Raw genomic sequence first — 13693 nt, 5'->3', positions numbered from 1 at the left:
GACCTCAAGGATCATGTAGTTCCAACCCCCTGCCTGGCAGGGCCACCAAACATATGCCTTTACTAAATCAGGTTGCCCAGGGCCCCGTCCAACCTGGTCTTGAACACCTCCAAGGACGGGGCATCCACAACCTCCCTGGGCAGCCTGTTCCAGGGCCTAACCACTCTCCTAGTGAAGAACTTCCCCCTAACATCCAACCTAAATCTTCCCTCTTTTAACTTAAAACCATTTCCCCGTGTCCTGCTATTGTCAGCCCTTTTGAAGAGTTTACTCCCCTCCTGGTTGTAAGTTCCCTTCAGGTATTGAAAGGCTGCAATGAGGTCACCCCGCAACCTTCTCTTCTCCAGGCTGAACAAACCCAACTCCCTCAGCCTGTCCTCATAGGGGAGGTGCTCCAGCCCCCTGATCATCTTCCTGTCCCTCCTCTGGACCCTTTCCAAAATCTCCATGTCTTTTTTGTACTGAGGGCTCCACACCTGGACACAGTATGAGAGATGGGGCCTCACAAGAGCAGAGAGGGACGATCACCTCCCTATCCCTGCTGACCACCCCTCTCCTGTTGGAGCCCAAGGATCCCATTTGCTTTCCCCTCACACGTCCGCCGTTTCCCGGCACACACCGCGGCACCGCCGCTCCACTCCGCTCTCCCTCCCCCGTCCACTGCCGCCATGCGGCACAGCCTCACCCAGCTGCTGGCGGCCTCGGGCGGTTCGAGCCCTTCGGGAGCCGCGTGGCCTCTCACCGGAGCGGGGCAGACCCCGAGAGGGCGGGATGGCGGCGGGGAAGGTGATCCGAGCGCTGGACGGCCCAAACAACAGCAACAGGAGAAAGAGGCGGCCGAAGGTCCGCCGGAGGTTTGGGAACAAGAAGACTGGTTCCCCGGGCTGGAGCTGGGAGACCTGCTGGAGGCGGCCCGGCCGGAATGGGACGCGGAGCTGAGCGGTTGTTTGTGCGGAGAAGCGGGGCGCGGCCGCAGGCGGCGGCGGAGCGGCGGGGCCGGCAGCAGGTTGAAGGCGGCGGCGGCGGCGAGACTGAACCGGCTGAAGAAGAAGCAGTACGTGCTGGGGCTGGAGAGCCGCCTGCAGGGCCTGGCTGCCGAGAACCGGCAGCTGCGGGACCGCAACCGAGGCCTCAGCCGCCGCCTGCGGGAGCTGGAGCGGGAGAGCGGCTACCTGCGGGCCGTGCTGGCCAACCAAAGCGCGTTGGGGCAGCTCCTGAGCCGCTTGGCCGGGACACGGGCCGGCGGGCTGCGCCTGGGCACCAGCCTCTTCAGGGACGGCCGCCTCCAGCAGCAACAACAACAACAACAACAGCCCCTCCGGGCCGGCGGAGACAGCGGAGACCACGACTACGCGCTGCCCAACGCGCGGCCGCCCGGCTCCGAGCAGCCGCCGGGAGCGGAGCCCGAGGAGGAGGAATGGGCGGCACCCGGCGGGATCTGCCTGCACGTGGAGCGGGATCAGGTGTCGGTGGAGTTCTGCTCCATCTGCGCTCGGAGAGCGGCAGCCTCCTTTAAAACGTAGGGTCCGCTACTTGCCGCGTGTACCTGCGGGCTGCTCGACCCGCTGGGGGTGCGGAGGAAAGAAGGCAAAAGTAACAGCGGTGCTGGGGTGGTGATGGGGGAGATGAGGAGGAGGGGAAACTGTCGCCTTCGGGTGATAGAAATCCGAACGCCGGGTGACCGAGGGAAGGCCCGTAAGCCGAGCAGAGCGTGGTGTTGATGCGGAGCTGCCGGTTCGGTTCGGTTCTTTAGGCACGGAACAGACGGTGCCGACCTGAGGCCGGACGGTGTGTCCGTTCTTCCAGTAGAAATAACGCTGACCTGGCCGGGTTTGTATCAGTTCGCTTATCCCAGCTGAAAAAAAAAATGCTTGCTTAGAAAACCAAAAACCTTCATTAAGACATCATCACCGGACGGCAAAAAAGAAAGAAAGCATGCGTATAAAATTGTGCTGCCTCTTGGTTATACGTTACTATTAAAACCTCTCTGACAGTTTCTCTTTTAGGTGCTTGTCCTGCCAGGCTCCGTTGTGTAGGGGTTAAAGAGCAGTCGTTTCCCACCTCGCAACCTGGTAAGGATCAATATATTCCCATAATGCGGTATCAGACAGCTTGTTTTGCTTGTGCCGGTCTCATTCATGCGGTGACTGGCCCAGGAGATGGTATCTCTGGTCCCTGCCCTGCTGTGATGTTTCTAATTCCTAACTCAGTTGTGGAAAACATCATTCTGAGTAGCTGCTTTCTGTTCTAAATCAACATGCACACAGTAGCCGGTCAGTGAGCTGCGTTTTGAATTAAAAGTAAATGCTTTCTGCCATTTGAAATAGGAATTTTCTATTGAGCTACAAGCTGATGAGCTGGAAAAGGGAAAATATTACTAATGATACGACGTTTACAGTCTTTTGCCCCAAAAGAACAAGTAAATTGCTTTTAAATGAAAAACGTGACCTGGTGGTTTAAAGTACTGTCTAGTGTTAGTGATGCACAGTCCCTTTAGGATGCCCTTTCCTGCCTTCCTTTAATTCATGATGCAGAGCTTTTCCTGTTTGAACAGAACCCGAACACTGCTGACATCTGTACAGTGGAACCTTAATGTAGAGAAATCACTTTGTTCCATAGAACTCCAGTGAGAGCTGTGGGTCACAAAGTAACTCAGTGCCTCTCCCAAGTGATCTCAGTGCCCCCCCTGCATTCAAACTCCCTTGTTACTTCAGAGTAGCTTTATCTTTTAAAGGAACTTCACGTGTGTGCATGTGCTTCATTTTACTGTAGAGATGTTGATTTAACTCGCTCCTTCAGTATCCAGAAATCTGTAACATCATACAATTTCAGCACAGTTTTGGAGATGAGCAAATAATTAATTGCAAAGATTCTTCCTGATTAACTGAGATAGGAGGAAAAATGCTGATGAACAGCAGCGTGTGTTCTATGGTAGGAATATTTCTCCCCATCACCCAGGATGAGCAGGTTGTTCTTTCAGTTGTGTCATAATGTTGAGGTGGTTTTTCTGTACGTCAGCTGGGGGAAGAAGGATCGCGATAAAGGTGTTAATAAATGTAAAGTGAGGTTTCACAAAGAAGAGATTTCCTTCAGTTGGTCTCATTTCTGAACTTCCTGAAGAAAAAGAATTCTATGGAGTGTTTTGGAAGTCTTGTTTCTTAAAGCCTTAAATTTGGTATTTAAGGCTAAGGGGGAGGGTTTTCTCCCTGCAATTGGAACTGTTGGCACTATACCTTATCAAGTACTTCCTTGGCGTGAAGAACATGATTTTTCTTTGTGAAACGTCACTGTGTGATAAAGTCTACGTGTATTTAGCATCCTTGTTTTTCTTTATGCTAAAGTGGATTCAGCTGTGTTGGGGCAGAAGAGACGGGACCAGCTGCTGGCCACATTTCCTGCTTTGTTTTAAAAGGTAGTATATAAGAAATGAGAATAAAGAGGTAAACAGGGCTTTTGCTGTCTTTGTTTAAACAAACACAAAGGTTGAATGCTGGGATTCATTAACTGTTACCCGATATGCTTTTTTAGAAGGCAGTATCCTATCAAGCAGGTTTTCTTCCTGTGTTTTCACAATTCCATCTGTTCAGGGTACACTGCCAGCACAAGAGAGACCTCAGACGTGTGCAGTACTGCGGTGGCATCGGCAGGATTGTTCCAAGGTTCAGTCTTTAACTGTGTGACATGCAGTAGGTGGTGGGTTATGGCAGGACCTTCTCCAGATGTGTGCTGACTGATTTAGATTGAGCTCAGGTTGAATCTGCCCGGCTCAGGCTTTGCAACCATGCTTCAGTTTGAATTTTAGCGTGCGTGAGGAGAAGGGAGACACTAATGCAGCAAGTATGGGATGTTACATTGGCAATTCTGCAGTCACTTCAGTGCAGAATTTTAAGTTAAATATGCATTATTTCATTTTGCATCACTTCAAACCGATAGGAGTCAGGGATCTCTGTTATGCAGCTGCACATCGCTCCAGCCGTGAAACCTCCTGTGAGCTGTGTCTGAGAGTGGCTGATGTTCTGGTGTGCACAGTGATGTAGACCTGTGCAAGAACAAGGTCAAGTCTAAGAAAGTAAGTGGCTGCAGGCATATCTAGTGCCTACTGAATCATACTTAAACCAAATAGAGGGGAGGAGGTCATTTGAAACTAACCAACTGTACCATCTGTATGGTGTATTATTAATGTAGCTTTTTGAAGTGGAAGCCTTGAAATGATTTTAACTCAATACTTGAAAATATATTGTAAATGTTTCTTTGTAATGATGTGCCATCCAGATGAGAATACGATACTGTAATAAAATCAGACTTGTTGATCTTTCAGTTGACGGGCTCAAATGTTTTCTTCATCTTTATCTTCTCACTGGTACCTTGCTTTAATTGAGTGCTTCATTACACAAAATGGGAATCAGAAGAGGGAAGATTGTGCTGCGTGGGTAATCTGATGGAACACAAGATGAAATGGATCAGCGCATCCCGAAGGAAGGCTCTTGCTCACTTGTCTTTCAAGTTAGTTTGGGGTAAAGAAGAAACAAAGGCACTATTGCTTGAACCAAAGATAGAACTGTTCTCCAGCAATAACTGTGTTTAGTATTTCACAGCTGTTTCCCTTTGTTAGTGTGAATATGTTTGATCACTAAGCCATGGAGGAGCGGGGTTTTACATTCCATGGGCTGCCATCTCCCTCCTTGCTATCCTTACTAGGTTCTGAGGTTTGATAAATAGCCAGTAATGTGCTGTTAAGCCATAATGTTCCATCATCTCTGCGTTCAACACTAGGGTGAGTGCATGAAGTGTTAGAGCATTCTGAAGGGACAGCATTTGTGAAGCTCCTGAGTGAGCCACGTGCTGCTGTGGCCTTTGATTTCTGTTACTCTTAGATGTGTTATTTGTAAAGGGCGCATTAAAGAAACGTGCTGGCTTGTGTTTAAAGAACACCCTGTGTAAAAACTGCACCTTGGCAATAGTGGAGTCCGTGTTTGTTCATCCAACTGATGTGGGATATAAAGAGCTGGAGAAACAACGCTGCCTCTGCTCACAGGAAGGTGCCAGGAGCAGGACTTGATACATGGGGATGTGTAGTAGTAGATGTAACATTGAGATTTGCCATCTGAAGTGAATAAACATACAAGATAAACACTAGAATAGCACTGATTTTCATCTTTGCTTTTCTCTACAGTCGGTCCCTTTGCATCCTTTTGGCAGAGTTCAGACTTAAACTAATCACAAGTGTATCAGTACAGGCTGTATATCAGGCATGTGATGTGTAGTCTGTGACTGCCTCCTTGCAGCTATGAAGGCAGCACAAGGCATACAGACCAGACCCCCCAAAGGGTGTTGTTTCTCTGTTATATAGAATGCTCTCTACCTTCCATCCTAAAAGAGAACAGAAAACAGTTCATTGAATCATTAAAAAACACAGCCTACATTTTGATTAGTTGGTGAGAAATTACCACTGGAATTGATAGCAAAATAAAAACAGTGCACAGGATGGAAGGAGGGCTTGAACATCACCCATAGTGTGAAGGTCTGCTTTCACTGTCTGCTAGATCTGCGTAAACACTCAAATAACGACCTCTGAACCATTCCTGTTCTTAAAGGCACTACTGCAAGGTAATTAATAGCTTAAAATATTGTTCTTTTTTTTCTTTGTCACAGGTAAGTGGTTCTGTGAGTTAAAGTCTGATGATACAACTCCTGGAAATACCATCGTTCATTGCCTAGTAAAATACTTGTGAGAATCTCTTAAAGTGGAGGATGATGAAGGTAAGGCTGGCCAGAATGTCCCCTTAGATGCAGGTCAGTGTGAGAACATAGGAATACTTCAGGCTAAGCAAAACTAAACTGACTTTGTGTAGCAGCTGTTGAACCTGTAGTGTCATTTTGCTGCTTTGCCTGTACAAATAAAGCCACCGCTCTTGGTTATGGAGAAATAAGAGCGTGGTAGCATGATTTTATAGCATGATTTTCCTGCAGTAACGAGGCTGTAGATAAACATGAAACTGTGAGACACATTCTTCAGCGTCAAACTCTCAAGAAAGCCAATTAGGGGTCTCAGTGCTGAATTCTTTATTTAATATATAAATGACTGTTTGCATCTCTGGGGATAGTAGAATTTAAAGACAATGTATGTAGCTGCTGATCAGTAATGATACAGGCTTTATAATGAAGTCCACACAGCACACTGAGATGATTGCTTTTGTAGAAAATCCTATTGTCTTCACCCAAAAAGATGTGAATGCTGGTCCCAGTACAGACTCTTAAAGAGCACTGCTTGCTGCTGGTCTCCAGCTGGACATCAAGCCTCTAGATGAGCTGTCAGGGTGAGCACAGGCCTGACTCACAAAGAAAGCACTCCGAACCACTAATTTCTAACTAGAGGATGCTGAGATACCACAGCAACAGCACTGGCCCTTTGAGGCCTCCCAACTGCTTCAGGAGAAGACCAGTTTCAAGGTAAACTGGTTGAAAGACAGTTTGTTCCAATTAGGCTTTCTTTGATCCCAGTGTAAATGTGTGTGCTGGGAACTCTCTGACACGAGCATCACTCCTGACTGTTCTGTGATGTAGTGTTCAGTTTATAGGTAACAGCCCAAACAAAATCAGTGACAGGAATCCCGCTTCAGGGAGGAAAGTTCTCAAATGTTGAGGAACCTCATGAAAAAAAAACCCTGCACATCCTCTGTAAAATACAGAATCGCCACCTTAGAGCCAAACCTGAAGCATGCAATTAAAAATGACTTATTTTTCCCCATTTCCAAAGAAAAAACACTTCTCTGTATAGAGGTATTATCAAGGTATATATTGTGTGCCAGGCGTGATGAAGAACTTAACTTATATTCAAGTTCAGGATTGAAAAGTATGTCAGCACACAGTCTTAAGCTTGTTTTCTATTAGAAGAAGGACAGCAAGCACCAACTTCTTTGTTTATTACAGTTTCTTATCCGTGGCAACTGGAAAGTTGTTCAACTTGAGGACTGTAATTCTTCAGGATCCCTGCTGTGCTTCATCTGCTCCAGTATTTTGACATATATTCCATGATGTTTAGTGGCAAGAAAAACTCCAGTCAGAACCTGTATAAGCAAACCAAATCTCATCTTCCTAAAGACAGGCTGAGAGACTGAGAGCCAGAAGCGTACTAAGTTCTCTTTCCCTGGCAAGGGAGATGAAGAGTACCTAAAAAACATAAACAATGGTAGAAATTTACTTTTTTATTTTCCCCCATCCAATTTAAGCATCAGTATTGAAAGTCAATAGAAGTACTTTGGGTAGATACTTATTCTCTCCCTCCATTCCTGAGTTAAGTTCACCTGGTGGCTCTGGAGTACTGAGTTCTCCCTTTGGTTAAATGCTGTACAATCACACCTGCCAGGGAGTTTGGATACTGGGCACTTCTCATTGTCAGACACATTCAGCTGCCCAGCCAAATACCACTAAGAATTTGTTCACTGCTTTGTGGGATGGGAACCTCAATTTAACATCCCCGCAGGCATCGTGTATAGCTTGTAAGGTTCCAAGCTAAACTGAAATGATTTACAGTACTCTAATTCAGTTTTGTAGATCTTTTCCTGTTTGGAAGGTTGGAAGCATAACCTCTTAGGAACTTCTCCCTGTAAACAGATGACTGGTACAAATCACCTCACGCAGTAAAAGCCTCCAGGAGGAGGATACTGTGTGCACAGACTGCAAATTCACACAATTTAAACTGACAACTGGAAATATAACCAAATTTTACTGACTTCAGATTGATGAGACTTACCTGGCTGCAAGGCTTCCGTTCACAGGGATAGCCATGAAAATAGGGTAGAAAGCACCCACAACAGCACCTATTAATCCTCCTCTGACCACAGCACAGACCTGGCAGTCCAGCTCACCTGCAGGACAAGCAGAGCATTTCAATGTCAATATCCACATAACTCCAGCTGTGATGGTTAAACAGCAGTGGGCACTAAGTACCAACAGCACTGCTCTGGCACTCCCCCCTGCTCAGGACACAGGGAGAAAATATGATGCAAAGAATAAGGACAGGGAGTTCATCATTTACCACGTACCATCACAGACTCAGCATAAGGGAGATTAATGTAACAGTGGGCAGTAAGGTAACAGTGCTGGGCTCTGCCACTCCTGCAGTCCCCCCTACCAAAACCTTGCTGCATAAGCCCAATATAAGAACCTGCAGAGAATTTATCACTCTGTAATTGACCTTCAAATGAGATGTTACAGATAAAGGAAACTAAACTGGTTTGTTGCAGTTCAAATGCCAATTTCACATGAGAGTAGAGTACTAAAAATTGGGGAGGTTTAACAGAAAAGAATTATGTACATGTGATAATACACATCTCTCTCTCTCCCACTCAGAACTTTGAACATCTCACTGCTGTCCAATGTCCTGCATAATCTGTTTTTGAAACCTTGCTTTACCAATCGAGGCTTTCAAGATTTGCAGAGAGGAACAGCTGCAATGTGCACAGAAAGCAAAGGCTTTTTGATAACAACAAATTATGTCCTACCTGAAAATAGAGGGCCACGCAGGAAAGCATCATAAACTGCCACTGTTGAAATAAATGGAATAACGGCCATCGGCAAAGCAGATATTATGGCAGCCTTTCTGATATTTAGGATCTTCCTGAAGAAATTATTTGCTGTTAAGCCACATAAGCTTGCATTTCCTGCAAGGAAGTATGATCCATGATTACAAAGGTTCCTGTAAGAAAAGAAGAATCATTTTAAAAGTCTCTTTAGACAACGAGAAACGTAAAATTGCTTATTCAGTGCTACGCTTCATTCCTGAGTACAATAAGAAATCCAACATACTGCTTTTATAGAGCCAGAGCTACTATTTTCCCTGCTCTAACACAGGGACTCGATCCTGCTATCATGTCTTTAACATACGGCTTAGAGCAGTTACTGATGGTGAAATGTATAATATGGTGAGAGATGGTCTTTGTTTAATAGCTTGGCAAACACTTCCCTCTGCATTCATCATAGCAGGTAGTGGAAGGGAGGAATGGAAATGTGCTGGTTTGAAAGTCCTGAGGAGCAGTCTGTGATTCATCTCACTTGCAGAGGGAAGTTGTGGATTCCTTATCATTATGCCCGTCACTGTCAGTAGGTCAGTGAAAACAATGCTTTGTTTGGGTTTCCACAAACCTAAACATTCCAAAAATAATAATGATTGCCAGGCAAAGCAATTAATGGGAAGGCAGTTCAGTTCCGAGGCTGTGCCAAGAGTGTTATGTTACAAGTGTATTTTTAAGTGTGTCTTAAGTTGCATTTACTGCTGAAAGCCACAAAGATAATCAAACACTTCACCAATCACAAAACGTATGCTGGGGCAAACCTACTTAGTTGCAAAGTTATCAAATGTAACAAGCTCTAAAGATCTGGCAGTTAAATAAGTTCTTTTAAAGATGAACCTGCTTAAAACATTTTCATATTTAAGTGGTCCAGAGGAGGCCACTAAGATGATCAGAGGGCTGGAGCACCTCTCCTGTGAGGAAAGGTTGAGGGAACTAGGCTTGTTTAGCTTGGAGAAGAGAAGGCTCCAGGGAGCCCTCACCGTGGTCTTTGAATATTTGAAGGGAGCATATAAACAGGAGGGGGAATGGCTGCTTAAAAGGGTGCATAGTGATAGGACTAGGGTGAATGGTTTTAAACTAAGACAGGGGAGGTTTAGGTTAGATATTAGGAGGAAGTTTTTCACATAGAGGGTGGTGACGCACTGGAACAGGTTGCACAAGGAGGTTGTGGATGCCCCATCCCTGCAGGCATTCAAGGCCAGGCTGGATGTGGCTCTGGGCAGCCTGGTCTGGTGGCTGGTGACCCTGCACATAGCAGGGAAGGTTGAAACTAGATGATCATTGTGGTCCTTTTCAACTCAGGCCATTCTGTGACCCAATAATTAATGCTTAGAGTAACGCTGAACACCCATAAACCATAAGAAATGTTACTAGATTTAAGTGCTGATCCTGCAAAGCTTCAACAATAAAAGCATCTGACAATCAATAGCACTGATTATTTCCATTCTGAATAGGACAGTACTTTCATTCTTGATACTTATGAGATTTTCAAACATTCATGTATGCTACTCACAATTCAGCTATGATGTTCTGCAGCACTGGAACCTAGCTGGTCAAATATTGCTCCCACTCTTATTTAGGAGTAATTGTCCATGTTTTCTTGCTTTAAGAAATGGGCCTATTTGCTTTCCAGATCACCATTCTCACAGTTCTGGATGTCACTTAGAGACTGTCTCCAGAGCAAAGTTTGTGAAAACCAGCCATTCTATTGCTCCATTTACAACCACAGGTAGTGAAATGCATACGTGCATATGCATATGTGACCAGCACTGAAATTAAAGTTACCATTGTAAAGTTACCATTGAGAATCCAATTAGAGCACAATGGCATATACAGGAGGAGCAGAATCTCATCAGACTTACTCCTGCACAGAATAGCTGCACAGCACAAGAGGAAAGAAAGGGAGGACTGAAAAGTAGCTTCTCTATGATTTAATATCAGCTCTCTATTGTTTAAAACACTGTCTTTGGTGAACGTGAACTAAGAGTTTGGCTGCAGCACACTTCCAGCTATCAGTGATCCACCCAGTAGGGTATGCAAACTTCAAAGCTTGCTAAGGCAGCTTCAAATGAGGGTATAGGCACCCAGAATGGAGCTGTGTCATGGGAGGGTTAGGCTGGGTGTTAGGGTGGGCACAGTCCTGTGCTGCTGGAGCTCAAGGAGCATTTAGACAGTGTGATCAGGCATGGAGTTTGGGTTTTGATTGGTCCTGTGTGGAACCAGGGCTTGGACTCCATGCATCCCCCTGTAACTTGAGACATCCTGCAATTGTTATGACAGCCATCTCTTTCCAAGGCCCAGTGATCTCTACATACTGCATTTTCTATCAAGAGTTACTTGCATTCCAGTTAGTTCCCAGTTCTAGGAAAGGAGATGTGTTTTTTTAAGTTGTGAACAAGCACAGCAAACGCTACACAGAGCTACAACAATATGAGGGACAAAGCCTTGGTGTTATCTACTCTCACCTGGGTGAGGAGACCCTGTGTTACTAGCTGTAGTTTGCTTAGCCAGCAATTTAGTCCTTTCAGTTTAAAATAACTGCAAAAGCTTCTCGTTACTTTGAATTATTCAGACAAGATACCTATGTGTCAACCAGCTCAGGTACAGTCTGGCTTTGCACTGAAATACATTATAAAACACTGGTGTCTGTGAGGCCCAGAGGCTATTTAGCTATTTTTGTGCAGCACAGTGCCCCTGCTGATGAGCCTGGCATATGGCTCTGGTTGATTTGTAAGCACCACCTGGCTGCCTTAGCCTCACCTTCCTGATACAGGGAGCAGAGCAGAATGAAATGCAGAAAGCAGCAGCATGATGCTCACTCCATTCTGGCCCTAGGCCAGCCCTGCTCAATGCACGGCAACTCCAGCAGAACCACATGGATATCTGCCTTATGCTCTCCAGCATTTCAGTTTCCTAGAAAATGCATGACTGTGTGAAGGCTCAGAGCTATTCGGGGCTAATCAGCCATCCCAGAACCTTAAGCACCAGGGAACGCGTGCCAGAAACCAGCAGAGCAGGACCACTGCGACTTAACCATATTTGATGAATACAAAACAAGTTTTCTCTTCTGGACAATAAGAAGCTTCTCTGCAATTTGGTGTTTTTGTAACTGAGGAAGGTTTGCAATACAAACGAAAGAGGAGAGAGAAGAGTCTCCCAAAGGCTTGAAATGTTGGATACAGTTGGTTCACTTCACCAGCACTTACTGATCTGATTGAGGAAGCTCATTGAACAACTTGTGTATGATTTCCATCCGCTTCAGTCTATCCAAATATAGCCTTTGCTGTGGAGAATCTAGTTCAAGAAATTCTCTTCCTGTCATTTTGAAGTCCTGGATCATAAGGAACAAACAAAGGAATGTAATCAAAGTTACACACCCCCAGTATGCATCAAGCGAACATTTGCATTCCTTTGCACTATGCAAAAAAAACACATTTCCTATTTTTTGTGGTAGCTATCAGATGTAAAACGTGCAAACCAGCTCCAGAAGTCTATGATATTTTTGACTGCGTGAACCCTACTGAACTGCTTTCTTTAGCATAGTGTGTTGCAGATGGGGTTTGACAACAGCTTTGAGCCAACTTAAGCTCTGATCACCCCCTCCGGACGCCAGCTCCATAACATCTCCAGCACTGGGACTGGGGGCCAGACAGCAGCTTGCTGAACTCACACAGATGGAAACCACCTGGAGGCAACGATGGATGACAACGAATGGCCTTAAGTTGCACCAGAGGAGGTTCAGCTTGGATATTAGGAGATGTTTCTTCTGAGGAAGAGCAGCGAGGCATTGGAACAGACTGCTCAGGGAGGGGGTGGAATCACCACCCCTGGAGGTGTTCAGGAAATGTGGTGATGAGGCACTGAGGGAGGTGGTTAGTGGGCATGGGCTGGAGATATATATATATATGTGTGTGTGTGTGTGTGTATATCACCATATAGTGTAAAGATTTAAAGTAATCATAAGGATATCTACTCCCTGCTTTTACATGCCACCACTAACAGCTTGTTTTATTGGTGCTCCTAGCCAGAGACAACTACAAGACTGTATCTTATCAATGCTTATAAATACCTAAGGAGTGAGAGTCAAGGAAATGGGGCCAGGCTCTTTTCAGCGGTGCCCAGCGACAGGACAAGGGGCAATGGGCACAAACTGGAACACAGTTAGTTCCACATGAAGATGAGGAAGAACTAAATGCTGCAAGGGTGACAGAGTACTGGAACAGAATGACCAAAGAGGCTGTGGAGAGATTCAAGGCCCATCTGGAAGCCTTCAACCCAGGGCTGGAAGCCTTCCTATGTAACACAAGGCACTTATTTCACAGCGAGTTGGACTCGATGACCTCCAAAGAGGTTGGAAGGGTCCAACCCTTATGATTTCATGATTCATCTCAGATTGTGGTACAGAAATCACAGAATCACAGAATGACCTGGGTTGGAAGGGACCTCAAGGATCATGTAGTTCCAACCCCCTGCCTGGCAGGGCCACCAAACATACACATTTACTAGATCAGGTTGCCCATGGCCCCGTCCAACCTGGCCTTGAACACCTCCAAGGACGGGGCATCCACAACCTCCCTGGGCAGCCTGTTCCAGGGCCTAACCACTCTCCTAGTGAAGAACTTCCCCCTAACATCCAACCTAAATCTTCCCTCTTTTAACTTAAAACCATTTCCCCGTGTCCTGCTATTGTCAGCAAAATGGGGAACAAAAGAGCAGCGCTCACCTGGGCTCAGCAGGTCCAGCTCAAGGTTTGAAGTCTTTTCCTTCTGTGTCGTTTAGATGGATACCCAGACCTGTTTGTGCGGTAAATCGCACATATAAGAGGAAACATTGCATTACTGACCTATAAGTGCCCTCAGACTCAGGCCAGACTCTAGGCCCAGCCCCACAGCTCGGCACTCATCTCAGTCCCGAAGGGTCCCCAAAGTACCACCAAGGCCACCGAGCTCCTACCCCACAACCAAGCGCTGGCCCCATCCGCCCGCCCGGCCTCACACCGCAGCTCCTCCCACCCCCAATACCCCCCAGCACGGACGCCACCATCTTACCGGCGATCATGTGAGCGGCGTGTTCAAGAGGCCGCCTCTCATTGGGTTTCCCTATGCAGCGCAGCACGGCGA

At 46.2% G+C, this 13693-nt stretch overlaps 2 protein-coding genes across 8 annotated transcripts; one reads left to right on the top strand and one right to left on the bottom strand.

Annotated features, from left to right (window-relative positions):
* Positions 1-458: 458 nt before the first annotated feature.
* On the top strand, positions 459-4317 carry CREBZF (CREB/ATF bZIP transcription factor). The gene is made up of 3 exons (XM_015852422.3): positions 459-1519; positions 1995-2072; positions 3342-4317. The coding sequence occupies exons 1-2, from the start codon at positions 669-671 to the stop codon at positions 2041-2043; spliced, it is 900 nt and encodes a 299-aa protein (XP_015707908.2). The 5' UTR covers positions 459-668; the 3' UTR covers positions 2044-2072; positions 3342-4317.
* A 2458-nt stretch (positions 4318-6775) lies between these two features.
* On the bottom strand, positions 6776-13664 carry LOC107308493 (transmembrane protein 126A-like). Of its 7 annotated transcripts, none has more exons than XM_015852430.2 (6): positions 13622-13664; positions 13297-13366; positions 11780-11904; positions 8505-8698; positions 7754-7868; positions 6776-7170 (listed from the first exon to the last, which is right to left on the bottom strand). In XM_015852430.2, the coding sequence occupies exons 3-6, from the start codon at positions 11893-11895 to the stop codon at positions 6960-6962; spliced, it is 636 nt and encodes a 211-aa protein (XP_015707916.1). In that variant the 5' UTR covers positions 11896-11904; positions 13297-13366; positions 13622-13664; the 3' UTR covers positions 6776-6959. The 7 variants fall into 7 exon arrangements, with proteins under 7 accessions (XP_015707916.1, XP_085392668.1, XP_015707918.1 ...); XM_085536542.1 differs by having other exon boundaries at positions 13473-13646; XM_015852432.3 differs by having other exon boundaries at positions 13504-13646.
* Positions 13665-13693: the final 29 nt, after the last annotated feature.

This window comes from Coturnix japonica, chromosome 1 (assembly GCF_054131305.1).
Source record: "Coturnix japonica strain WE chromosome 1, WE-NBRP24, whole genome shotgun sequence".
Classification (NCBI taxonomy): domain Eukaryota; kingdom Metazoa; phylum Chordata; class Aves; order Galliformes; family Phasianidae; genus Coturnix; species Coturnix japonica.
Note: the sequence above shows the minus strand (reverse complement) of the source record. Positions and strands in the feature narration are given on the sequence as shown.

Bases quoted from the DNA above. Each gene is read 5' to 3' on its own strand.
- CREBZF (XM_015852422.3), top strand. From the start codon at position 669: ATGCGGCACAGCCTCACCCAGCTGCTGGCGGCCTCGGGCGGTTCGAGC. The intron at 1,520-1,994 runs GTAGGGTCCGCT...CCTCTCTGACAG, and splicing joins GCGGCAGCCTCCTTTAAAAC to TTTCTCTTTTAGGTGCTTGT.
- LOC107308493 (XM_015852430.2), bottom strand. From the start codon at position 11,895: ATGACAGGAAGAGAATTTCTTGAACTAGATTCTCCACAGCAAAGGCTA. The intron at 8,699-11,779 runs GTAAGTGCTGGT...CTTTTCTTACAG, and splicing joins GAGCTTCCTCAATCAGATCA to GAACCTTTGTAATCATGGAT. The intron at 7,171-7,753 runs GTAAGTCTCATC...TATGTTTTTTAG, and splicing joins AACGGAAGCCTTGCAGCCAG to GTACTCTTCATCTCCCTTGC.